A 26,046-nucleotide genomic window follows, 5' to 3' on the forward strand; every position below is an offset into this window, starting at 1 on the left:
CCACACTTGCAACTTTGCACAGTGACTAGTGTAATCTTACAAGATTCTTTCCATATAAAAGATAATTCAGAATGCACCCTTCTCACTGCCTCTTCATCTCTTGTCAGGATCTTATGCTCTTTTCCTTACACATGGAGCAGAAATTATCAGTATGATAATCAGTTTGTAACTGTTCCAGACATTTCAGTCTAGACTTGGAAAATATGCCAAAACATGTATGGGGCAAAAAGGAACAACCCAGTATCAGCCAAGAGAAGTTAGATTAGGACATCCTGCCATACATTTATTTCTTTAGATTTATACAAAATGCAGTAAACGAGCACTTATCTAGCTCTCTGCCAACTCTTGATTATTGTTTAAAAGTACTGTACTGTAAGCCAAACTGGCAGTTTGTCATTTTACGTGTTATAATGTAATAATAGATATTTAGTAAACAGTTTACTTCAGCAGTGGATATACAATTCTATTTTATTTTTAGCTTCTGTGGGTATGTTCAGAATTTCTTGCTTATGCTTACTGGAAATAGGTACAGTAATGCCACCAAGTTACTAATAATGACTTCCCATACTAGGGTGTATTAATACCATGTATGGGTTTGACAATCTTTTTTTTTCACAGTTCAGAAATTATCCATGAATCACATTGTAGGCCACATACGAGTGGCCTATGAGTTATCCTGATAGCCATCATTTGTACCATCAACTGTTAGTTTGACATGCATCATATCATTGTCTTGAATGATCACTAATGATTAAATTAGCAATAACAGTATCAAGGAATCTCTGCTCTTTTAATGTGAAAATCTTCCTGAAACAGGGACTTGGACAGAAGAATTTGCTGTTATTTACAAATGTTATTGTTTTGCTAAGAGTTGTCTTAGAGAGATTACGTTCCACATAAGAGCGTAAGCAAGTACATCAAGAGAGAAATGCTTGTGTGGTGTGATGGACCTGTTGATTTGATTTGATTAGCAATAATGTATCAGATATTTTGTTCATTCAGTGGTCAACATTAGAATCCACATAAAGAATGTATAACAACGTGACCAAAAGTGACAACCTTCTCCTTGAAGTTTAACAGACAGGTTTTAATCTTATCCAAGAGTTTAGTGTTCCTTAGAAATGTAATGAATTTATAAGCTTCTAGAATTAAACCTAAAAAGAAAATCTTTCTAAAGACTAAATGGCATCAGTGTAGTTGTGGATGTCTCAATGATAAAGCACTGAATTATAGTATCCTCATTCCACCCTTACATTTATTACCTCTTTCTCTGTAACTGTCAACGTGTGAATATTTTACCTTACTGCAGTGTTCTTCAAATATGCCAGCTTTCTGATTTCAACTGGTTATGCAACAGGTTACATCAATGTAGGACAGCCTTAATAAAGACTGGCTTTTCATTTATCAGAATGATCCGAATGTTGCTAAATTCAAGGTTTTTGGAGACATATTTATTGCACTTTTTGTATTTGTCAGATTAGCAACCCTAAAGGAATTCCCTTCTTCCGACTACTTTTCCAGTCTCCTCATGTAACGCTCTTGCATGACAGCATCTATTGGCAAGGAGGGAGCTGCCAAAAGGAATGTTTCCTGCTCTTTGGTAAGGAAGAAAAGGTTTCTGGTTCCCATTCTCTTAATTTGATCACTTTATGCATGTGTGGGAAGAAAGAATGAACAGTCCGTCTGTTCATGCCCATTGTGAATTTGTAGCACTCTATCACAGAAAGCCAACTCAGGTGGAAACCATTTCCATACCTCTGATCATACTGTATTTTGTTCTGTTATGTAACCATGCCACAACTCTTCTCCAGTGGCTGCCTACTTTCCTTAAATGTTGTTGGTGAGGGTCTTTGCCAGTAGTTTTTGAAATCAGAAGCAGCCTGTGTTACCCAAATCACCCTTATCTGAACACTTGGTGACACCTTTGAAGAGCCCAAGGTTTATAAAGCAGGACTGCCTTTTACAGAAGACACATCAAAAAAGGCTTCTTGTCCAGAGTGAAGTGAATTCTTTGTACTCATGCAAAGAAGGAATTTCACATCTCTGAAATGTCGTTATCCTCTCTGAGTGCTCATTCTGTGTCCTGATTATCTTGGCAGGAATATTTAGAACAAAAAAAAAAGAGTACACTCATTTTTAGCCTCTCTAATTTTATTATTATATTAAATGTTCTGTTTTTCTGATCCTTTCTTTGGGTGCAACTTCAGCTTTTGGAGGAATGACATCTTGTTTCAAATAATCTTTTTTTACCATTTGGTCATACTAGCTGACTTTCATGAACTTCCAAGCCTGTCCTATTTGTGTATTTCACCCAGTTATGTTGACTTAATAGAGATGCAATTTATTTTAAGTTGCACTGTAGCTTCATCTGCCTTCTTTATGCAACCACATAAGAATATATAAAAAAAAACCTTGAAAAGATAGCAAGCTTTGTAGGGGAAATTCTAGGTGTTTGAGAGAATAGAGAGAAAAGCTAGGTGCTAGCTGAAAGCATAGCGTTATTTTAAGTACATCTTGATCAAATCCTTGGCTATCTTATTATGGTCTCTTAGCTTAAAAAACCCTGCTTTTGGTAAAACTGTTCTTGTACTTTCTTGGACTGGACAGAAAGACTAGCCAACTTTTGCATAGTGTTCTGGTTCATGTTGTTACCATTGAATCTTTATCTACCCTTCCTTGTCTGCCTTGGCTCTACCTTAATAGGCAGTCATTGAGCACCTTTTGCACACTTTCTTATTTACGGGCGCTGTTGCCTAATCTTTGCCACAGACATAGGAAAGTTGGAACAAACTTTAAATTTTGACAAAATGATGCTCATAGTGTTATCTTTGTTTAAGTCATTAATCTTCAATTAATATTCAGTTATTCAAACATTAACGAAGGATACTGAAAATGAGTGGGGTTCACGAAAGAGGCTTAAGAGTGAATCAGGGTCTGGAAATGAGAGAATTAAATAGCTCTGTTTACTTAACTTTTCAAAGAAATGACTTGATTGTGAAGAAATGAATTGATTTTGATCTGAAAGTCTCATGGGGGAAAAAATATTCTTTAATAGAAGATCACTCTTTAATCTAGCTTACAAGTAGATGTAGAAATTGAAGCTAGACAAATTCAGTCTAGAAAAAAATGAGATTTGACAGAATGATAATACAGTAGAACATTTTCCATGGGAAGTGATAGCTTCTTAAGCAGTGAATATGTTTAAATCAAGTTCAATATCTTTCTGAAACGTGTATTAATTTCCTGAGATACATGGGCTTGATACAGAAATTTGAAATCTTGGGTATTTATTATGGTCCCTTCTGCCCTCAGAATTTAAGCACTTGTGAATTACATCTTTTCTGCTCTTTCTCATTTTTCCTCCAGTCCAGTCCTTCTGGAGCCACCTGGTTTGGTTCACATTCTTTGGTTTTTCTTCTTGTTCCCTTGATTATCCTCCCCACATTCATGGATAGACTATTTTCCACAGGGCAAAAAGCTGCCTTCTTTTCCTTCATGAAACAAACTTTTACATAGCTTTCATTCACTGATCCTACCAGTAAGGTTTGCCACATGGGCTTACGCTGTCTTGCATTTTGAAATTATGTCTTTTTTTTCTTTTAACTGTATCAGTCTGAATTAGAATGTAAGAACCACCCATTTTGTGTGTAATGAACTACATGGACCTCGCTAAAAACACTAGTCAGTCTCCTACATAAAAACTGAATTAGAATGTAGATTCTAATTGATGTAGAGGAGGGATGTGAACAGGCAAATTTACAAACACCACTGGTATTTTTTTATTAATAACATTTTTATACAAGATATTCTCGCTGAATGTGCTGAATGTTGGGCAGTGATGTGTCTACAAAATGCAAAACTTTATTCAGCAACAGTTGTATTTACATGCAGTGTATTTATTATGTCCCAAAAATTTAGCAGCTTTTGGTAAGCAGCAAATGTGTAAGTGTTAGAACTTTTAGAAGTGTTAGAATTTTTGAAGACAAAACTGTAATGTTCCCATCTGAATTTTAGCAAAATACATTTTACAGAATAAGAGAGAAAATGTGTTCTCAGAATAAGGAATAAAGGAAACATGAAACTTTATCAGACACTTTTGGAAAGGAAATTTTAGGCAGGAAAACCTAGGTAGAATCATAGAATCATAAAATATCTCAAGTTAGAAGGGACCAATAGTTGGTTTTGGTGATTTTTTTTTTTTTCTTTTTCATTACATTCTTTTACATTAATGTGATGAGGTTTCATCATGAATTGTTGTACCAAGCATTGTAGAAGCACAGAGCAAAAAGGCAGTTTCTGTTAAGAGTCTACAGTCAGAGACTAGAGATAGATATGGTGAGGAAGGACAATGAGGATGACTGTAGTTGACATGAGAGACAGAGTTGGAGGCACAAGAGCAGCCTAGCCTCTTTTCAGTCTTTGTAGATGCTATTGTAATGTAGTTTCAAGGATAACGAAGCAGGTTTGTGAATGTTCATGGATAACATGATGGAAGAAAATCTTAAAGCTGCTTGCTTGAAAAGTGGAAGATGTAGATAGGCTGATTAAAGAATGGACTTGCCCTTTCAATACTGAACGAGAGAATAAAAATATGGAAGTAAACTCTTATGAAGCATTTGGAAAAGAAGACTTACAACTTACCTGGAGGAGTACAAAGAGGTGACAAGATCAGAGTTGTAGGCAAGAAAAACAATCTTTACAGCAGCCTACTGAACAAATATTAATAGGGCAAGACTGCGTTTTCTTGAGTCTAAGTCTCTTTTCTAAGAGCAGAGAGAATAATATTGTGATGTTAAGATAGAAGTGATGATGACATGGTCAAGAGTTTAAGTTGAGTGGCTAGGTAAGAAGCTTCTTAGAGATGCTATGCAGAGTGAATAAGCAAAATCTGAAAAGAGCTGAGATATGCAAATATAGAGGGAGGTCTGAGCTAGGTCTAGATTACAGACTAGAATTAATGGTTATGTCCAAAGGGATCAAGAAAAGGATGTAACAACAACGCCTTGTTGTACTTTAGAGGTGATAAGCTTCTCATTGGGGCTGTGAAAAACAGAGAGTTGTGAGTGGATACACAGTGTGAAGTCCAAAAATGAGTAGCTGGGTTTAGCTTCTATGGATGACCTAGCCCAGAAGTAAAATTCAGAGGGAGAGGTTGAGGTGGAACGTTGTGAAATTATCAGAAATGTGGGAAAGGTCTGAAGATAATCTTTAGGAGAGCACACTGAAAAAATAAAAACCAGTAAGAGACAATTTAATAACCCAGACAGAAAATAGTGGAATGAAAAATTCTAATGAACAGCAAGATTTTACTTTGCTGAAGAGACAAGGATCCAGAAGAATGAGTATAAAGTGCAGATTCTGAGCAGCAGAGTTTAACAAAGATAAATGATGTGGAAGTTGCCAGAATCTGCAAGAAGATTGTTAGAAGGAAATGCCCATCAGCAATTGTAAGTATCACGTTCAAACTGCTTAGAAGTCTGAGAGGAAAGGGAGCATGTTTGATGCTGCATACCTTGTGGTTGAAAACTTAACCTTGGTTAAGGTATGCACTTGTAGGGAACGAGATAATGGATAAGAATACAAAGTAAAGTGAAGTAATAAAGGTAAAAAAGGCAGAGGTGAAAGAAGGGGGAGAAATAAGAGCAACCTAATGAGAATATAATGAGAAAGATGGGGAAATTATAGTAGGCAAATGTGCAAGACTCTTCAGAGAAGCTGTAATGATAGGTGTACATATTGCCTCTTTCGCTAGATTAAAATCCATCTTCTTGATCTTTATACAAAACTAAGGAATCTCAAACAAAGATCAAGGTGTGGCGAAACATCCCGATGATGCCTTTTGTTAATGTGTTAATGAACTTGCTTGGTTAATGTCATAGAAAAAGTCATATAAACCCCCAGACAAAATCTTCTACCTGAACCTGTATGCTTACCAATGATAATGCTTTTCAAAGAATGAAGCCTAAATTAAAATATGAAAAGAAGAGGTGGGTAGATGTGGGTTCTTGGTAGCTGTTCATCTGCTAAGTGGGACAAATCTTTTTATCTTTATTGAAACTATTAATACATCTTGAAGCAAGTAAAGCTTTAGTGTCTTTTGTCCTTCCTCCTAATTCTGATTTTTTGTCTTTATCTGCACAACTGCTTTTCCACTAAGTTGAGAGCTACTCTAGCCTATGCCATTCATCGCAAGAACATCTCAGAGGGACTTGGAACTGTTTCAAGTTTTAACAATCAGAGTCTTAACCTGTTTTTTTTTCTCATGTAAGTTACCTGCCTAGGCACACTGGGAAGACAAACACTGAATAACAGAAGTTGAATAATAATAGGAATGAGGAATTTTGCGTGAGAAATAAAAACCTGGTAAAATCAAGTCTTTTGTTGTAGATTGCTGAGATATTTTACCAGTGTAAGAAAGAGTGTCGACATTTGTCAGGCTATCCTCCATAAATTAGAATGTACAGGGGAAGTGCAGCCTTGGCTGCCATAACTATCCCTGCAACATTTGCTATTTTGTTATGCTTTTTTTCCTTTTGAAATATGAGGGGCTGTTTGGGGGTATATTGGTAGTACTTAAAGTCTCTGTTTTCTTAGTTGATCTTTTTGTTCAATTATCAGTATAACACTTTTTATCTTGACCTAATCACATTTTCTGGCTTCCTTCTCTATTTAAAATATAAATTGGGGAGGAGGAAAGGGAGGAAATTGATTGTGTTGTTTGGTGGTTTGACTTTTTCTAATGAATTTCTTGCTTTAGAATACTGTAGAATACTTTAGAATACTTTTACATTGGATATAAGGAAGAAGTTCTTTACTCTTAGGGTGGTGAGGCACTGGAATGGGTTGCCCGGGGAAGTTGTGAATGCTCCATCCTTGGCTGTATTCAAGGCCAGGTAGGACAGAGCCTTGGGTGATATGGTTTAGTGTGAGATGTCCCTGCCCATGGCAGGGGGGTTGGAACTGGATGATCTTAAGGTCCTTTCCAACCCAAACTATTCTATGATTCTGTGATTCTAAGATACAGCCTAGGAAACTAAAGTGTCAGTACTTATTTTCTCAGACTATTTTGGTAGTGTGCTTTATCCCTGACCTGGAAAAGCCACCTCTGCAGGTGAGAGGATAGTTCATTTTCCATAGCTCATTCAGTCCTTGTCCTTTTTGCTAGGACTACCATCAAGACTGCTAATTGTAGTAATAGATTTGTGACGTGGGTACTTTTCTTCTGAAAACTGATCAAATGCATTTGATACAGGCCATAAAGCAGCCATTAGCAGGTACCAGGTTTCAGCCACCATCAGTTTGACCTCAGCTGTAGCTGAACAGTGCAGTAGTGGTTTTCCTTCACATCCTATTTATTTTTATAGCATTCCTGTTGTAGCCAAGAAAAGCTCCCAGTCTGTTTTATATTTCCAGTGGGTTCAAACCCTTTTCTGCTGAAGCTGAGTTACCTGTTTTCGATTTCAAGAAACTAAACCTGCATGAGTTAAATAAGCCAGCACAAAATAATGCCAAGAGTGGGCTTTACACAGACTGAAATATGTTTGGTTTGTGTATGGTTTTGATGTGTGGGTTGGACAGAAATACAGAATAAAACACATCTTTCAAATTTACAAATTTATTTCAGCTCTTAATACTGTAGCATCTTCAAAAGAAAGGTTTTAAAGTATTACATATTTAAAACTTAGTTTGCTGGAAGAAAAGTGGCTTTTGAAAACTGATTTAGCATCACTGGAAAGGGAATAAGAGGAAAATATTAATAAGACTTGCATTTTTTTCATGTTGGCACTCAACATCATACTTAGTGATATAAAGACTTTGTGGAATGGTATTTTTACACTTATGCCTTTTTTTTTTAAGGAAACTTCATGAAGACTGAGGTTTTCAGACTTCAGTTGCTAACACTTTCCTGGGTTTCCTAGCAGTGCTTTACTTTAAATGGAAATGCAATCAGCCTTTACTTCATGGTGCCTTCGATATTTCTTTCAGGTCTGACCACTAAAGTTCAAGAGTCACGTCCTCAATAATCCCTGAAAAAAATACTGTTTCTCACCCCTTTATTACGAATAGATATATGCATTTAGGTACACATACAGACGTCTTTACCTTTCTCAGAGTTGTTTTGCAGTATCAGTGGATTTTTCTGTCTTTCACACTCAGGAATTGTGTTTGGATTGTAAGAATTTGTATGGGTAGTTGATGGTATTTATATACTTGCTGACTCTCATTCACTGCTTTCATTAGCACTAGAATTCAAAGTAGCAGATTCTGACATCAGTGTCAATGATGTAATAATGCTGATTCTAAGCAGATCATTTCTGATTCCCTGATACGCAGGGGCATGCCTCCTTTACCCGTGCAGGTGCAGGTGCAGATGTTTGGTTGCACCTCATGCCAATTTGTGGAAGCATCAAATGGGTAATTGTGTAGCTATGGTAGCCCAGAGTGAGCCAGCGAAACAGTTTTGGAGGTTGCAGCCAGTACTGAGTTTCACGTACCCTGGATGCACTTCCCTTACTAGTCATGCTTGCACTCGGCTAAAGATAGCATGGATAAATATATGCAGCTTGTAGTTGCATCTCTCCCACCAGTGTGCAGACATCCTGAGCGAGATCAGAGTCCTGTTGGTATTTGTTTTATGGAAATTATCTTTAGTTTACGTGGTTATTTCAACAGAGGGATAAAGATTTTCCTGTACCTTTTGAAAATACATGGCTAAGTTGATTTTGAAGGTATTGTGTGTAAATTTATTGTTGGCCTTGCTTAATTACCATGCCTTCAGGGATGCAACTCTACTGAAGCTAGAGACCAAGAGTAGCCCTGGTGCTAGATCAGGAAAATGGAGGAAGACTGGCTTATGGGCCCCTTAGCTCACTTCTTCCAACAGCACAGACGCCAGTCACGTTGCACCACTGCTCATGCTCCTGGCAGCTCTTCAGTTCCATATTTTGCTCAGCTTTATGGTTTCTGAGCTTTTACCTACCCACACAAACTTCTTTGTGCCTGCAGTAGGTGTGCACAGAAAATGCTGGGTTTTGGATGCTTAGCAGGAATCTGACAGTAACATGAGAGAGGTGGGGGGTTTCTCCATGAGGAGGCACCTGTGCTGCCTTCCAAACTCGGTGTGTGTAGTAAATATATGGGTTAAAAAAATCGTAATTCAAATCCCTATAGTGGTACTGATCAGATCTCTGTTTCTGTAGCAATGAGAACCAAAGGTGGCCATTTAAGGCTCACAGTTCATCTACCAATTTCCAGTTCTGCTTCAGGATTCTTAAAGTATTAGAGTGCGTGCTTTAAACCCACAAAACTTACCTTTACCTAATTTTCACCATTCTAACCTAAGTTTCCACGGAAACAGGGTTGAAAAAGCTGCTGGTAGCCAGCAGGCAGTCAGCAGCCGAGAGTGAGAACTCTCCTTTGTCACTTTCCACTACTAGATGCCTGCTGCGTGCCAGTATGCAAAGCTACCTAGGCTTCTAAAATCTGGATTACTTTCAATTTGAGGGGGAAAAATTAAATTAATCTACTCCTTTCTCTCTTTGGATTGTGTCCGTAAATTCCAGGAGGGCAAACGGGCTAATGAGTCCTGATCTGTTCAGTAATACTGAGCCCCACATAATCAACGCTTTCCCAACTTAACTGGGCCTCTCCTTTCATAATTTCCATGTTTTAAGAGCATTCTCTCTCAAATTTCATGTCAGTGCACATGTAAACACGTACTGTGGTACCATAACTATATCTATCTGCATATTCAGGCCTTTTTTTGCATGTAGTATAGTCTCTGTATAAAATTTCCTGTTTTCCTGTATACTTAGGGAACATTTCTGAATGAACACATTATAACTGATCCTCAGTTAAATATTAGGAGTAGGATGTGAATGGAGATGGCTTTTAACCAGAAGTAGATTATAGCTGCAGGAAGACTAAAGGGTCTGTTTGGTCAAGACTCATACAAAACTGAGATAAGCATGCACAACCTGACAAGATCAGATTAGACCCTTCCCCCACAAGTACTTTTCCCATAAATATTTATCTACTTTCTATTATAAATAACCAGGAAATGAAAAAGAAGGATAGATCCCTTTTTTTCTTTTTTTTTTTTTAATATCCTAAAAATAGAAATGCAGCTTTAAATCTTCATAGAATAATAATATTTTAAGTATGTACAAGTTCCAGTACTAGTTACTGGGTTTTAAATGGTAGCAAAGTACTGAAATTCCTCATGGCAGCTATGTAAATCAGCAGCATTTATAAACAAAGAACTTTGTACACATGTGCATGTGGGTACCTAAGAATTAAATAACTTGCCACCTATGAGAGAATAGGTGTTGACAGAGTCAGCACTGCTGTATTTTTACGCTTGCTTGAGGCAACATAGCTGGCATTGAAGTTAAGCTTGGCATTTTTTCACCCTCTCCCCCCTCCCTCCACCCCAAGTGAATGCTCTCTTCATCAATGAGAAACACAACTGACTTGCCTGCCAGATGCAACAGAGATCCATGAATTCACATCTACCCTGTAAATCTGTGTTTCATTCAGGTTGTCGAGACTTTGACTTCACTCCCTCGTGCAGTGGTGTTAAGGGGTGAAAATCTGAAGCTATACATGTGTCACTAATTCAGAACTGTCTGTTGGTGATTCACTCATCAGACACTGTGGATTGCCTTTCTGCTACAATAAAAACCAGCTCTTTAGCTTTAAAATTTAAAACCTTAAAAATGTACAGAATAATATTTTTGCATTCATCTTTGAAAGTAATGAGCATGTACTTTTTAAAACACTTGTGTCACATAAGAATAATATTAATACTTTAAAAATCTCAAGATGAAAAATGTAAGTCCTTTTTTCTTTCCTTTTTTTTTTTTTAATCTTTTTTTTCCTCTAGCATTTTACGATGGGATAATGAGACAGATGTCTCTCAACTGGAAGGACATTTTGACATTGTTATGTGTGCTGACTGGTAAGTACATAAAAATCATAAAACTCATGTTAGAAAAATAGCTTTGCTGGAGTAATTGTACTGTGCTGCTTGCTGATGGCTAAGCAAAGTCAACAAATGAAGCACAAAGCCACCTTAACCTCAACAAATTAATATTCATCTCCATGTGACAGTTATAAGGTAGTCTTCTATCACACAGTAACTTCTACCACATTATTTCCCAAAGATTGATTTTGAGAAGCATTTCCATTTTCTGGAATTGCCTCTGTTTCATGCTTGACGTATCAGTAAATGGACGACTTAGGCAAATTGCAAATAATTATGGCTCAGTGAGGAACAGTCTGGAGAAAAGGGAGTTTATCAACACAAACAGCTCAATTAGCTTACTTCTTAGGAAAGATCTGACTATTGATATAAGGGGATATGGTTTTTGCTCCCTGGAAAATCTTTCCAAGGGAAAAAGAGATTTTCATAACCCTTTTTTCCCCTATCATATTCTATTTCTTAAATAAATTTGACAGCAATATTTGTAGACATAGGCTTTATGCTATTTGCACAGGCACGTGGTAATTGTAAGAGAATTCTTAATGGAAAAATAAGGGTACAGCACTTAATTCATGAAAAGGTAGATAGATCCATGTTGCAATATGCTGTATTGTTTAATGATTTATGCACATGGATTTGATTATTGACACAGCCCTTTTTGGATGCTGGATTTGCAGAATCGTGCCGTGCTGTATTTGCTGCATGCCAACTTTATAAAGGGTACCTTCTCAATCGTTTGTGTTACAGAAACGGAGACGGTGTAAAAAGAGATCTGCAAATTTTATTTAAAAGAGTCGATATTTTTCAATGAATCTCTCTCTCCTTCACGGACATTTGCTCCTGATCCATTAAATGTCCAAACCAGTAAAAGCTGTTTGTGTTTTGTTGCACATAACTGCTGTGAGAAACCAAACCCTGACAAAAACAGAGACTTCCTCGCACAGCTCGGTTCAGCAGATTTCTGCACCTTACTAAGAAATAGCTAAAGGAAAAAGGCAAAGGAAATACGAAGCTGTATATTGTCTTTTTAAACAATGTGCTTTTTAAGTGGCTTCTGCTAAAATATTCCTCTAAAGCTTTTTTTTTTTCCTTTGATATTTTGCTATTTAAGTGAACAATTCAGATTTCAGGAAAGTTACTGGTTTTGTATGGCACAGGAGAAGGTGTGTTTAGTCATCTTTTTTTCCCCTTTTTCTAATACCTGTTTGTTGACAGAATGCAACAGTGCTTCGTTTCTCTTAGCATTTGATTTCAGAAAAGTTCTTTGTTCCCAAAAAGGGCAGAGAAGGGTTTCTAACTAATCGCTGATAATGTGCCCCAGAGATGCATCATCTGATTAAAATAAGGAGCTAAACAACACCATATGATTTCAGCAAGTAATTTAGTAAATGCCTTCCTCACCAAATATTAGAATGGATACTCCAGGTTTCATTGCACAGATGAAGTTAATGCTGGACAGGATTAGATCAGATTAAGTATGAAAGTCAGATCAGAGTGCTGGCGGACATGAGCAGGAGGGCAGCAGTCTTCTCGGAGGCTTAGACAAGGCTCACATATGGATGTTCTCCAGATTATGTGGGTGAAGCAAGGTCTTGCCAAGAGATTTAGAGTTAAATTTGTTCTTCACACAAATATCAAAACAACCTGGCTGTGCCATCTCTTGTATTCTTGATACTCACACCATGTCATCCTATTTGTGCTGGGAGTACAGCAGAGTGGAGCAAGACTTAAGTTGGGTTTTTTTTCAGTCATATTCCTGCCTAATAGTCCTCACAGTCTGTTTGGAAATAGTGTAGTTTCCTTGGGAAACAAAGAATCAAACATGACAGGTAAAATACATAATGCATTTTCAATCCCTGTATTTTGTACATTTATTTTGAAGCACTTAAGATGCAGGTAAGCGTATAAATATTTATAGATTTCTAAAAAATAAATAGAAATGTGCAGGTTAAAGTGCATCACAAATTGTCCCTATTTTCTTACCACAAGTGCCCATATATATAGTTTAATAAGCATGAAAATCCCTTCATTGTTTGTTTCTTTTAGAAATCATTCTTTTAATTATGGACACTGGGGGTTCTGGTACATGAAAAGGCTTGGGGGGGGGGGGGCGGGGAGGAGAGGAAATGTTCCATGCTTTATCAAACTTGAATCTTCCTTGCATTTTCATGTATTTCTCGTCTGAGATACAGATTTGGTTTGAGAACTGTTGGCAGGATTTTTACTTTCTGAAATTTTTGGGCTGCTATTGAAAAGGGGAAAAAAAAAGAAAAATCTCTCTTTTCTTCTAGCTCCTCAGCTGAAACCTGAAGTATGCAGTGATAAAAACAGATAGAATAGATTGCATTCAGTTTAACACCATCATATAGCTCATTGTCAGTCAATAAAATCTGAGATTAGAGAACTAGAAAGCAAAAAAAAAAAATCTGAGTTCAAATATTAGGTACATGGATAAATTTTCATTGAAGTATTTCCAGCAAGGGTGATATTGTCTGATTCTCTGAATAGCTAACCAGTGGTACTGCTTGATCCCATTTACATGAAAACAAGCTCTATTCATAAACATATTCCAAATCCACATGGAGGTTCAAGTAAAAATGTGCATGATTACAACTAGCAGCAATATGTTTATATTCATATATTTACCATCAGACTTTCCTAAAGCTTGTGTGCAGAAGTGGAAAATAAGTTATTTCCCAGAACAGACAGTCTATTAGTTAACAGTTAAATTTAGTAGCTCAACTAGATATAAAATAAATAAGAGGCAAACTGTGAAAGCTGGTCATTATTTAACCATTCAGGATTTTGACAATAAAAATAGTTTCATGGTTCAGCAGTTCCGAAATAACTTGTAAAATGTCAACAATGAGATAAAAATAAGAGGAAAAAAAAAGTCATCTTGGTGAGGCTACACCTGGAAGAAGGATACACTGGAAAAAAACCCACCAAAATAATGGAACTTTATAAAGTATATCCAGCAACCTCATGTTCTTGAGGGGCAATTTTAAGGCCAGGTGAGGGCTGCTAGGATTTTAGACTTTCGTTTGCCCTACACTTGTGGATATAAAGTCATGCAGGTGCTGGAATTGTAAGAGTGAGTGTGAATAGAGGAGGAGACATAACATGTGCCTGGCATGGACTGGCCACAAACAAGACTCTTCCAAAGCTCTTGAGAACCTCAGATTTCTGATTATTTTAAAGGAGGTGTATATCCTTTATTACAAAACATGTTGCTGAAATTTTTAATCCAGGGAGCTTGAAGGCTGAGCCAATAGAAAACCCTTTGTCTTTCGCTCTCTTGTGGAAAATATTTTCACAAATAATTTTAATGTCGAGACAGTGTAAGGTCTAGATCCCCATATCATTTTGGAAATGTGGAATATCCCCTTCTACTTAGACTGATTGTATTCTTAAAGTTTGGCACACGCATCAGTATTTGCACAGTGAAGACCAGGGGGGACTATCCCATGTTACTTTCCTTTTTTTGCTGAAATCGTGAGGAATCATGGACTCACCAGGAATGCAGAACTGAACTAAAAGTATTCTTTGACTAGCTTAAAACCTGTCAATTTCATCTTGGTTAGTGCATTTCTTTTCATATAAGGAATTTTTTTTTGGCAGGAACACAGTCAGATCTCTGTCCTTCTTCAGTTTAAATTCATTACTTGTGTTAAGCCTAATTTCTTGCACACACTTTCAAGTACATTGGAATATGATGACATGGAAGCAAGGGTTTTTTTCAGTTTATGTCAGCCATGCGGTTGAAGGCGAACAGAAAGATAAATGGCTGTGTTCAGTAGGCACTATGTATAAATATAGTCATGTCTGAAGTACACCTGTAAACTAAACTCTTACCAGTTGCAGAGCATGCTAAAAGAGAAATAAGTTCACATCGTAGCCTATAAAATATATGCCTCTTACTGCGAGGGACAAGATGAAAGGGTATCAGCATGAAGCAAACTGAGAATCTACTGGGTTTGGTTTATTTTAATTTGTTTGCTTGTGGCTGACTCTTACTTCTGTACAGTTTTGATATCAACTTTCATATTGGTTTTAGTAGTAATCTAAAATTACTGCCTGCCTGTTCATTCATATTTCGCAGGTTAAGAGCCCTGCCTAAACAAGGTCTGAATCCTCAACTGTGTTCTTGCCTCTCTACTGCTGTGATCCACATTTCCTTCTGACCCAAGAAAACCTTGCTGTTCCTCTCCTGAGCTACTGCTTTCACAGTGTCCTTACTACATAAACATGAGACATTACCACTAAAGTAATGGCGAGCTAAGCCAAATTTGAACTGAGGTGTGAGAACTGAGTGTAAACGATTTAGAACACTACATTATTTAATTTCACTAAGCTGGTGTGAGCTTTAAAGGGTTCTCTCGGGTACATTTTCAGTACGCTCTGGTAGTATTTAGTCATACAAATTCTATTGCTAAGAGAAATTGTGTGACTAAATCTCCTTGCATGGTCCAGATCCTGTGCTGGGCACAGATTATCTGACACCTTTAAGAAAAGATTTTCCTCATCCAAGGCATCCTTTGACTCAGAGGGAGGATGGAGATATTCCCTGGAGTCACTGCATTGCATTAACATTGCTTCCAGCCTTCTGTGCCCCCTCTGGTCACAGTATGTGGCTCACAGACCAACAGACTGAAAATCGCAATATTGGAGATGATTTTAATTGAAGGAGGTCCTGTTTCCAGGTTCAGGCTTTTCAGATGGCAGGGACAATTTGGGAGCAGACCCAGGGCAACCGTCCCAGGTTATCTGGATTTCCTAAGCTGAAAGGGCTAAGAGTTAACCTCCCATAGCACCAAAATTTCAATTGGGGTTGGACAGAAAAGGTATTATTGAAGTTGTCTAATGTAGCAGGTCATGTAACCATTTGAACTTCTCAGACACTCAGTTTCTGCTGAACAAAGGCCTGTAGTTCCCTCATTATAAAGGAACAAGATTGGTGGCAGCAGTTGTGCTCCTATCTCATTGTAAAAGGAGAGAATGGTATGCAGCTCCATTAAAAAGGAATTTAGCTCTGGTAAGCTGCCCCAAAATCATGTTTTCACTACACTGCTTTCAGAAATCAAAAATATCATAGATGCATTTTTCATTTTCAGTGTACTTCTGTCTACAAAGGATCTCAGCCACTCCTAAATGTGTGCATGTTTGCAGTGTTTTATGTTGAAGAAAATTAATAATTTCCTGTGATTCTTTTGGGAGACGACTCGTGCACCGTATTCCACCTCTTCTGCAGGGGGCTAAGTTCATGGTGAAGTGGTGTCTTGTGCTATCTATCTGAATAGGAATCTACCTGAGGTGAATGTCATTAAAACTCCCAGGAGGTATTAGACCTATCACTTGCTGTTTCAATGAATGAAATTCAAACAAGCATTTTTTCAGTAAGGTTCTTGCAGTAAAACTAATCAAGGCTGAGGGGCAGCCTTCATACCAATTGCTAAAGCTTGCATTTTCCTATGGGCAGGCTATCAGAGAAATTGTTAGCTAGCACTTCAGTATCTTGAGAAGAAATTCAAAAGGTACTACTTTTCTATGAAATGTTCTTTAAGAAAAGTATAGATACCCAGTCTACTGCATCTTCTCAACAATATGAGGTTCTGCTAGATTTTACTGATGAAGTTTGGTCACTGCCAAGTTTCCTGATAGGCTCTTACATAGCTGCTTGATGCTATTATATGTAATATTGTAGTAATGTACTCCTTGGTAGCTCTGGCGTGTCCGTACCTAAATATCCCCACATTCTGTTCTCAGGGACTGGCATGTGATTGCAGACCACTTTTTTCTCTTAGCTGTTTCCATATATTCTTTATATTCTTTAAGAAATTTCAAACCTGGGAAAAAAATTAGCCACATCTCTTCAGAAAGAGATGTTTAAGAATAAAGGAAAGCAAAGTATCATGAAGAATAGACAAAATGCCATGTAGTGTGGATCTCAAACTTGGCACAGGCTGGGAAGCAGTTTTATTGCAGAGAAGGCATGAAAAAGAATGAAGAAAAAAAAAAATCACAGAATTTGTGGCCTGCTTGACAGAGTTTCTCATCTGAATTGCCAATATAAATGCAGCTCATGGTAGTAAGGACTGAAAGGCATCAGTTGCTGTCCGATGGTTGTTCACTAACCATTGTAAATGCGCTCTCATCCACAGTAACTACATGTCCACAAATATCTAGTCAAGAGTGATTGGCACCCTGGTTGCCACTATTAGTGTATACATTAAGGTACTGAGGGGCATGAAGAATGAATTATCCCCTCAAATCATGAGGTAATCACGCCAAAATAGGGCTGAGCATGTTGGCAACATCACATGGGAAAATTGACTCTGCTGCTGTCCTTGTGAGACCCATGCTGGAGATGAAGGATTTCACTTTTGAGAGGACAACAGTGTTTGAGGGAGAGAGGAGGGAGGGCCTTGTAAATCTTTACAGTGATAGAGATAGACTTATAAAAAGAACAAATGTGCATAATAGTTAACAATTAATGCAACAACTGTGAAGTTAAAAGGGAAAAATACTCTTAATAGTTAACACCTGAAATGCAATAGAAAACACTTAAAAAACCTCCACACCCCCACCTTGTATTAAGAAAAAAAACGTGTAAAATGTTAACTTTGTCTATTGATCCCGATTTCTGCTATGGTAGTATTTTTCGTAGCTAGCCTGTGTGATCTGGGATTTTCAGCTATAAATATCTGTTCATGATGATGTTTTAGCTTTGGTTTAGATTATATTTGGTTTCATGTATTTCATAATATTTAGAAGTACCTGAACTGGGCAGAAATGTAGATCACAGTTTTTCTTTTACAGCATTGTGTAAACATATGTAATTAGCCTTGTACTTATCTGCATTAGTATCATTAGTATTGAAAACCCATTTTAATCTGGATTCTCTTCTCTTCTCAATGTCAGTCTCTTTCTGGACCAGTACAGAGCTAGCCTTGTTGATGCAATAAAGAGATTACTCCAGCCCAGTGTAAGTATGTTTCTATTTTCTCCTGAACACTGGCTTCAGAATAATTAGTCTGTGCACAATGATTGAGAGAGTAATGGAATGGCAGGATTAATGTCATGTAATACTTTAATACTTATTATGTCCAACTTCAATTGAGTCTTCTAATCTATCAGATTCTTTCCTAATCATAAACTAGGAAACTTCTTATACTTGGCCTTCTGATAAGGAACACAGTGGGTAGTAAAATAAATGAAACCGCTTCAAAGATAGCGTCAGATTATTTTTATCAAAGCGTTTCTCAAGTAGTTTCCTTTGATAATAATGTCTTCGTATTAAAGTAAAAGTACGATATTGAAAGTTTTTATGTTGGCTTCTGTCATTTGTAATCCCTTCAATTGTAACCTTTGTCATTGTGTATTTATTTATTATGAAAGACTATTTTTTCTTTTCATTTCTGTTTATATAAAATGAGCAAAACCCTTATGCACAGATTGTAGACTAAAACTTTTCTCCTGTGTTTACATTTTTTATGCCTTGGAATATAATAAAATAAGGCTTTTCATAAAATGCTTACATGTTCTACAAGAATGTCATTAAAGAAATATTTTACTGATTTCAATCTATTAAGCTGTTAAATTGAGACCTGCAGGGAAGAAAAATGCTGTCATATGCATATGCTTATAACCAACAAATAATGTTGAATCTGAAAAAAAACAATTAAAAAGAAGATATTCAAATAGGAGAAAACATGTGAAGTAATTGCTATAGGTAGGAATTTTGAAACAGGAATTTTACCTTTAATGCTTAACATAGAAATCTTCCATTAAGGTAAACTTTCCATTTCAGAGCAAAAGTATTTCATGTTAGCAGTGCATTCTCCAAACTCTGTTTTAAAATTGTATTGTAATTTTGTACAAGAGATTTTCTCTGTAAAAGGCACAGAAGACCCAAACGTGCAAAGGCTTAAGAAACTGAGTCGTTTTAGCCATGTAAGTAATCCCATTCTTTGCTAAGAGTGATCAGGTTTCTATTCTTGGTTCTATCACAGACTTTCCTGAGTGACCTAAGGCAAGTTACTTAAGACTGAATTATTTTAATGAGCGCCTGGGCAAGGCTGCCAGGAAGACAGGAGAAATGTAGCCACTAAGGAAAAGGTTACCCACATATTGCTTTTATTGGCAGCAAGGGGAGGTTAAGCAGCTCCTGCCCAGGGTGATGCCTTCTGACTTCCATAATATATCGTCAGTTGTCAGGGTGCAATAATTTTGGGGATGAAAGATAATCAAAGCTGATTCCAGTTTAAAAAAATGTAAAAAGTCCTTTTTTTTTCAGCCCATATCAATATCCATACCTGGTTCTTCAGGTAGCCCCATACGCCACTGTACTGATGCCACTTGCCAGGCCTGGGGTGACAGTTGGACTTGATGATCTTAAAGGTCTTTTCCAACCTAGGTGGTGCTAAGGTTCTATGAAAGGATACTGGGGGAGTAGGGGTAGGAGTGTCAGGAGGAAAAGTGTACAAGAGATGTGCCAGTAACTGACCTGCCTTAGAGCCTCTAGAGTGAAAGAATAGCTCTTGGTTGCTTTGTCTTCTGCTTATACCTAATCATGGTCTAGTGGTCTGTTTTGCCAAAACCATGAGTACACAAATACATTTGTGTATGCACACACACATGCGTTCTTTACCTGGGCTGATTAGCCCAACCAGAGAATTTGATTTAAAAAACATTGACAGTAAGGCAGCTTGAATCTTAAGCAGTGTTTGTAGCTCAAGTTCCCATCTATAGACACTTTAGGAATTGATAACCTGATTTTAAATGAAGACTGACCTGACTTTGTTGCTTTTTAACTCCACTCAGCTAATTCAGATTCAGAATAAGCCTTTGTTTTTCAGAGCAAATGAACTACAGTCTTTCTGAATGTAGATGGAATGGAGGGAGATGGCTTTTTGTCACCTGCCCTCCTCCTGTGTGTTCCTTATGATTATTGTGATGAATAGCATAGCCTGTACTTACTTGCTAGGCATTTTAGGCTATGATTCCTATTTCTTATCAGCAGTGCTAGCTTGGGAAATTGTTGCTCCTTTCCGGTTGCAAAGTTTTGGACCACTGTCCAAACTGTATTTTTTAACTAAAGTAATTTGCCTAATCCTCTTTATGGATGGTTATATGGGTGGATAACCGGTCTTGGCATGGCCTTTCAAATTACTGTAACTCATAACTTAGAGGACAGCAAACTATTACTTGAATTGGAAGCTGGGAATATGGACCCAGACACCTTAAAGGAGCTCCCTTGTCCCAAAAGGACGTGTTGAACAGAGATGCCTTCAAGCATATGCTTTCATGGTTTGAAAGACCCAAATATAAGCATATACTTAACTGAGATTCCAAGAGAAGATGCAACCACAAGATAGTTATTATTTTTATTGTTCTAGTTGGCCTGTATAAATCTCAGGTTAACATCAGAGGAAATTTTACTTATGGCCCTATACTTTGGCCTTTAAGGGAAAAATAATAGTGATCTCATTTGCCAGCTGCAATAATAAAGAATAGTTTAGGAGCATTACTTTATGCCCAATCTAAGTCATAAGCTACTTTGATGAAATTCACTCTTCTGCAGGCCTTATTTTGTCTCCAGTTTGGAAGTTACATTTCCTTACTGGAAATGTTTTGCCCAATTGATAGAGGAAGAATCTCAAATTGAAGACATATCTAGATTAAGACATCTTTCAAGTGAGCCTAGGATAGAACTGTTCAGGGAAAGTAATAACCAGCAAAATTGAAAGAAAAAGTACAGTAAACAGAAAATTATGGGTATCTTTACAAAACTGTCTTGCAGGGCAAATGCAGAACAGGACATTTATTCTTACTGTTAAGTTAAAAAGAGATTGATTTATCTGCAGTATTTCCTTTTTCATTAAGGGTGTTACCTGTTCCTATTAGAATCATTATGGCACAGAGTGATGTGTTTCAGGTAACTTTTTGTTTTCTTGGAGACAGACCCTGGTTGTTTCAGCCATCTGATTCACAGTATGGCTGCATGAACAGTTGTATTGGCACAGGAAGAGGGGACCAGAAATTCCCACAAGCAGAAATAAGCAGCTCACAGAGTTATTGGGGGCTGCAGTTTCTGTCTGAATTAGTTGTAAATGCAAATGCCACCTGTAAACCAATTCCAAGAATTAGGCACTGAAATCATACACCAAAAAAACTTGTCTTCAATGTATGTATTTTATTCCTCTTATAAGTATGCTACTTGACTTGCCAACATTTAGTTGTTTTTTTTTTCTATAGTTAAAATGTACTTGTCATTTCAATCTCAGAATAAGCAGTTGCTTGTGTATTTTCCTGTTTAGAAACATTTTTAATGAAGGCTTTGATTCTTCTGTGGCCTATCCCAGTGAAGTCAATGTGATGCTATTGAGCCATAATCAGTACCAGCAAATAAGACTGCATTTAATAATGGTTCATGAGTAAACAGTCATAGTCATGTCCAACATGTCACATTATTTTGCTGAATCATTTTAGTGACACTTCAAGCTATTGCAGCTGACATTTTCTTGTGTGTTTTGTTCACAAGTATTTTCCTGACTGAGAAAAAGCTATTTTGAACTTTAAACATCATCCTAATCTGGGAGGCACTTTTGCATTCAGATCAAATGAACCTGGGATAGACTATCAGGTGTAGCTCCAGGCCACTGGTCTAGTTGTTTTTATTGTATAGCAACCAACAAATGAAAAACAGTTTAAAACCAGAAATGTGAATGGAGCCCCAGAACAAGTAACAGAATTACAGAGATCAGGCAGTTGACAAGAAAGTGCTTTAAACCCAGAATATGATTGACCAGACCTGACAACAGAACCTCCACGGTGCCTGCCAGTTTTGATGAGATTATTGTAGTGTTAAATCAAGATTTTTGAGGGTTTATGAGCAAACGCAAAATGCTCGGGTGTTTTAGATGCACACTCCAATAGGTGAGTGGGTTTTTACACCAACTAAGGAGCTGGCCAATAGTAATAGTGTGATGTTTTCCATAAAAGTCCATTCCCCTTTTTTGAAGTTATTTCAAGGTTTTCAGCCTGGTTTAGAGAGATATTTCATGCCATATTTATTTCTATTTTACTATATTTCTCTTTCAAATTAAATGTGAAGTCATCTACAGAGTTTATGAGAAGGAATGGCCGCATGGTCTGCTGACTCCAAATGGAAATCTCTAAGGAGGTACTGTTGTACGAGCGTTGCTTCCTCATTGAAGCTGTTGGATCAGTAACCAGTGTAGGACGTGCAGCCTCCAGCAGTCTCTGTTCACAAGGTTTAGCCATTCCTGAAGTCCCCATGTGAATCGTGTGGTCAGTAAGGCCTGGGTAGGGAACACATTTCCCATTGTAGTGCCCTGTCTGTGAAGCTGCCCATGTAGGTGAGGGACTCCAGAGGGGAGTCTCATCCTTCTCATGCCAGGAAAGGTCTCTGCAGAACAACATTCTGGGGAGTGTGGGGTGGCAGCAGGAGGAGGAGGATCCTCAGCTGAAGGCTTCCTTTGCTGCCCACTACTTTCTGATGACATTAAAGCGTGCCAAGGATGTGAGGGAACTGATTGTGAATTTCCTGTGTTTAATGTTTTTCATCCTGAGCTGAGCCTATATTCAGACCTAACATTTACATGAGCAATTCCAGTGCCTTGGGTGGGTGTTTACACCCCTTTGCACCTCATGTTTAGCCACAGAATTAAAGTTACAGCTACACAAATCAACAGAAGTCAGTTGCTTTGGATATTGCCCTGTGTCTCCTTTGTGCTTTAATTTCCCATGAGAAAGATGAGGATAACAGTATTTTCCTTTCTCACAGAGGCATTGTGAGAATAAATACGGTGCTGTGGTATTAATGACTGGGGTCTTTTAAGAACACGTTAGTACCATAGATACCAGTGTAGAGTTTTTATTGCTGCCTCGTTGCATGTTGTCTCGGCATATGTGTACATGAGCTGTAACACAGATTTGTTCCCTCTCCTCCTCACTAAGTATATGTGTCAGCAGTCTGACTTTCCAGAGTTGCTGTTGAAGTTCTCTCTTCTGGTCAGTTTTTCCTGTGGTATACAAGGTTGCATTTTCTCAAGCCAAATATTCTTCTACAGCCTCTAATCATTGTGTAACTCCTTCAGGTCCCTGAAAATACCTTTTTTGTCTCTTCGGTTGATTACAGCACCTCACAAATTAGTCTTAGCTCTCATGAATATAGAAGTTAAGTACAAGAACTCAAGTAAACTTTGTGGCTCCCCTCGGTGTGATACGCTGTTGTTTGGTATTAACCTTTGTTTACAGCTCTTCAACCAATTTCCATTCCATGTGACAGAACACAGCATTCAGCCAATTAGAATTAATTTTGCAAGTAAGATTTCAAGAGATGTTGTATCACATAGGTTAGGTTTGGGGCTAGTACTTTGCACGGACTGACTAAAATCTGTCATTTCAAGGTACAGGCATTTCTGCTTTCTTAAATACAGAAGGATGAACAAAAAATTAGCAAATGGACCATAATGTATTTCCTGGGCATCATAAATGGCCTCATTGTCTTGAAAGATCCAGAATTACTATGCAAGAGCATTAAGTCCTGTTTTAAATGCAATTTACCAATTGCAGGTCAAATTTTGCTGGCTGCTCAGGTAGTTTAAAATACCTTCAAAAAAATCAGTTATTAGGTCTGAATTGCTTCCCATTTTGCCTTGTTTTACACTGCTGTAATTCCACTGATAGCAAATGGGGGGTACTCTTCTATGTGGGAGAGTGAAAAAAAGAAATCAGTATTTACAGTCTTTGCATGGTCATGAGCTAACAAATAGATTTTGCATTGAGTGTATGTTTTGTATGCTTTTTCTGTGTTTTATTTTGGTAATTCATAGCCATCATTATTATATGAAAAGGAGCAGATGTCTGGCAGTTGGCACTTTTCTAAAGAAAATATTTATTTATTACTTTCTATTTTGCATTTGTTTAATCACAGAAATCTTGCATATTTTGAACAATTATTCATATTACCCCATTTTAGTGTTTAACCAAGAGAACAATTTCCTTTCTAGCCTGAATGTATTAAAAGCTTAGTCAGGTGTATGTTATATCTGGTTCCCTTCCAGTTTTAAATATGTATAAATTCTCTTTTTAATGTTCCAGGGAAAAGCAATGGTATTTGCTCCACTCCGAGGGAATACTTTAAACCAGTTTTGCAATCTAGCTGAAAAAGCTGGTTTCTCTATCCAAAGACATGAAAATTATGATGAACACATTTCGAACTTCCACTCCAAGGTTAGTTTTCTGCTTGTGTTAGATAACACTTTAATCCGCATTGCATTTTGAAGAGATCATGGTCCTTTTGGCAGGTAACCTAAATGTTTGATTAAAGTACTCCTTAGGTGTGCTGTTTCTGAACAGCTATTTTTGTATCTGATTATTTTGTGTGGTAGAACCATCCTTTATCTCTGCACGCCTAGAAGAGGTTTGCAGGAGCATCTCCTGTTTACCCTTTTCATTCATGGAAATCTAATTTAGGCGAGTCTTTTCTTGTTTTTGTTAGCTGCGTATAAATATATCTCACTAGCATTTTTAATAAAAGCTTGCAACTTTTAAGTAGGTTAAATACTGAAATGGAGTGAAATAAATAGGAGGTGAATGTCTAATTGTATCATATCGTACCTTAAATCCTTATCTCTGGCTGCTTTATGGCCGGGTCAGTTGGCAGCTTCAAACTGCTAAATCTCATACAGAATTTCACAGTTGTGGGGTTATATGTCAGATCGAGGCGCTACAAGATTTAGGTCAAAAGCACTTATCTGAGCATGATTTCTAAGCTTGCTTACATAAAGCTACTGTTATCAGTCTCCTTTTTTATTATTTATAAGTATAGAGTAATACAGGACATGACGAGGAAGGCGCTTCACGGAAAAGTTTTTAGGAATTTCTTATTTTTCTGTGTAGAAGTGCTTATCAAAATCATATTTGTTACTTGCAATTCTGAGATCTCTATTTCCTCTATTTCATACCATAACGAAATCCACTGTTGTAGGTCCATATGACCTTAGATATAACCTCTTGCAATTTTCTAAGAATTGCTCTTGGAAAATGCAGACATGTTCAGAACTGAAGTGAAATGCATTTTTTTTTTCTATTTATCACCACCATGGGATAGAAATCAGATTATGCTAAAAAAAAAAACAGGCATGGGATTTTGTAAGGAACAAATTTATATTTTATTGTGTAATTTTATATTCAATAAAGACTCCCATTAGAGCTATCTAGACGTGTACATAAAATCACTTAATTTCATTGGTCAGGTGAGTCTGAATCTGGTCACACTAAAACCAAATAAATTTTCAGTCATTGTTCATCTACCACCTTGACTTTGAATCACATAAAATGACATTATTGTGAGGCCCAATGTGATGGGTTTTTTATTTGCCACCACCTGAAAAAGGGCAGGATTTTGATTATGTTGTTTCATGGTAGTAGTTCTCTTTCATTATCCACTGCATCCAAATCAGCTCTGCAGCAGAGAAATGCAGGAGTAATAGGTGTTATCTTGATCCAAGAGATGGGTCTAAAATGATAGAGTAGTTTATTTTGCGTAGAAAGCAAATCTATTCTATCTTCCTCTGGTTATGTGTCCACTGCAGTCCTTATAATGGTGACTAGAGCCAAAACATATGTGAAGCAACTTTAAATTAGCTACTTCTGGAAATGCCAATCATTTTACTGCAATTTTTTTAAGCCCAAGCTGTGAAACTTAAGACAGACAACTACTTGGGGAGGGTAATGCCCAACTTCATTAGTTTAAATCCAGTTTGGGAATGTTTTTTCTCCACTGTAATCACAGCTGTGACAGCGTTGTTCCTTGTTCCTCCTCCCCCGGTCTCCTTTTGGCTTGAGGAAAATAAATATCCCAGAGAAAAAACCCTGTTCAGTCTAACCCGCATGCAAACTCATGATGCTTGACACAATCTAGAGGAGCTTTTTCTTGATTCGTGTTTTTTAAACAGAGGCACTTCAGTTTTATTGGAAAGTCTTCAAGGGTGAGGAAGATAAAGGTCCAAAATGTTTTATATTCTTGAACG

General features: G+C 37.3%; 1 protein-coding gene across 3 annotated transcripts in view; it reads left to right on the top strand.

Moving 5' to 3' along the window:
- The window catches only part of CAMKMT (calmodulin-lysine N-methyltransferase), a 208,824-nt gene that overhangs the window by 178,255 nt on the left and 4,523 nt on the right, over positions 1 to 26,046 (top strand). For 2 of the 3 annotated variants that reach the window (XM_057396964.1, XM_057396965.1), the window contains exons 8-10: positions 10,886 to 10,960; positions 17,906 to 17,969; positions 24,113 to 24,244. In XM_057396964.1, the coding sequence (XP_057252947.1) occupies positions 10,886 to 10,960; positions 17,906 to 17,969; positions 24,113 to 24,244 (271 nt within the window). Of the gene's footprint in view, positions 1 to 10,885; positions 10,961 to 17,905; positions 17,970 to 18,884; positions 18,938 to 24,112; positions 24,245 to 26,046 lie in introns of those variants that run through there. The other variant, XM_057396966.1, reaches the window with a different exon arrangement.

The sequence above is a fragment of the Pezoporus wallicus genome, unplaced genomic scaffold (assembly GCF_028554395.1).
Source record: "Pezoporus wallicus isolate ANWC-B61680 ecotype Strahan unplaced genomic scaffold, APGP_CSIRO_Pwel_v1 contig_8791, whole genome shotgun sequence".
Lineage (NCBI taxonomy): Eukaryota > Metazoa > Chordata > Aves > Psittaciformes > Psittacidae > Pezoporus > Pezoporus wallicus.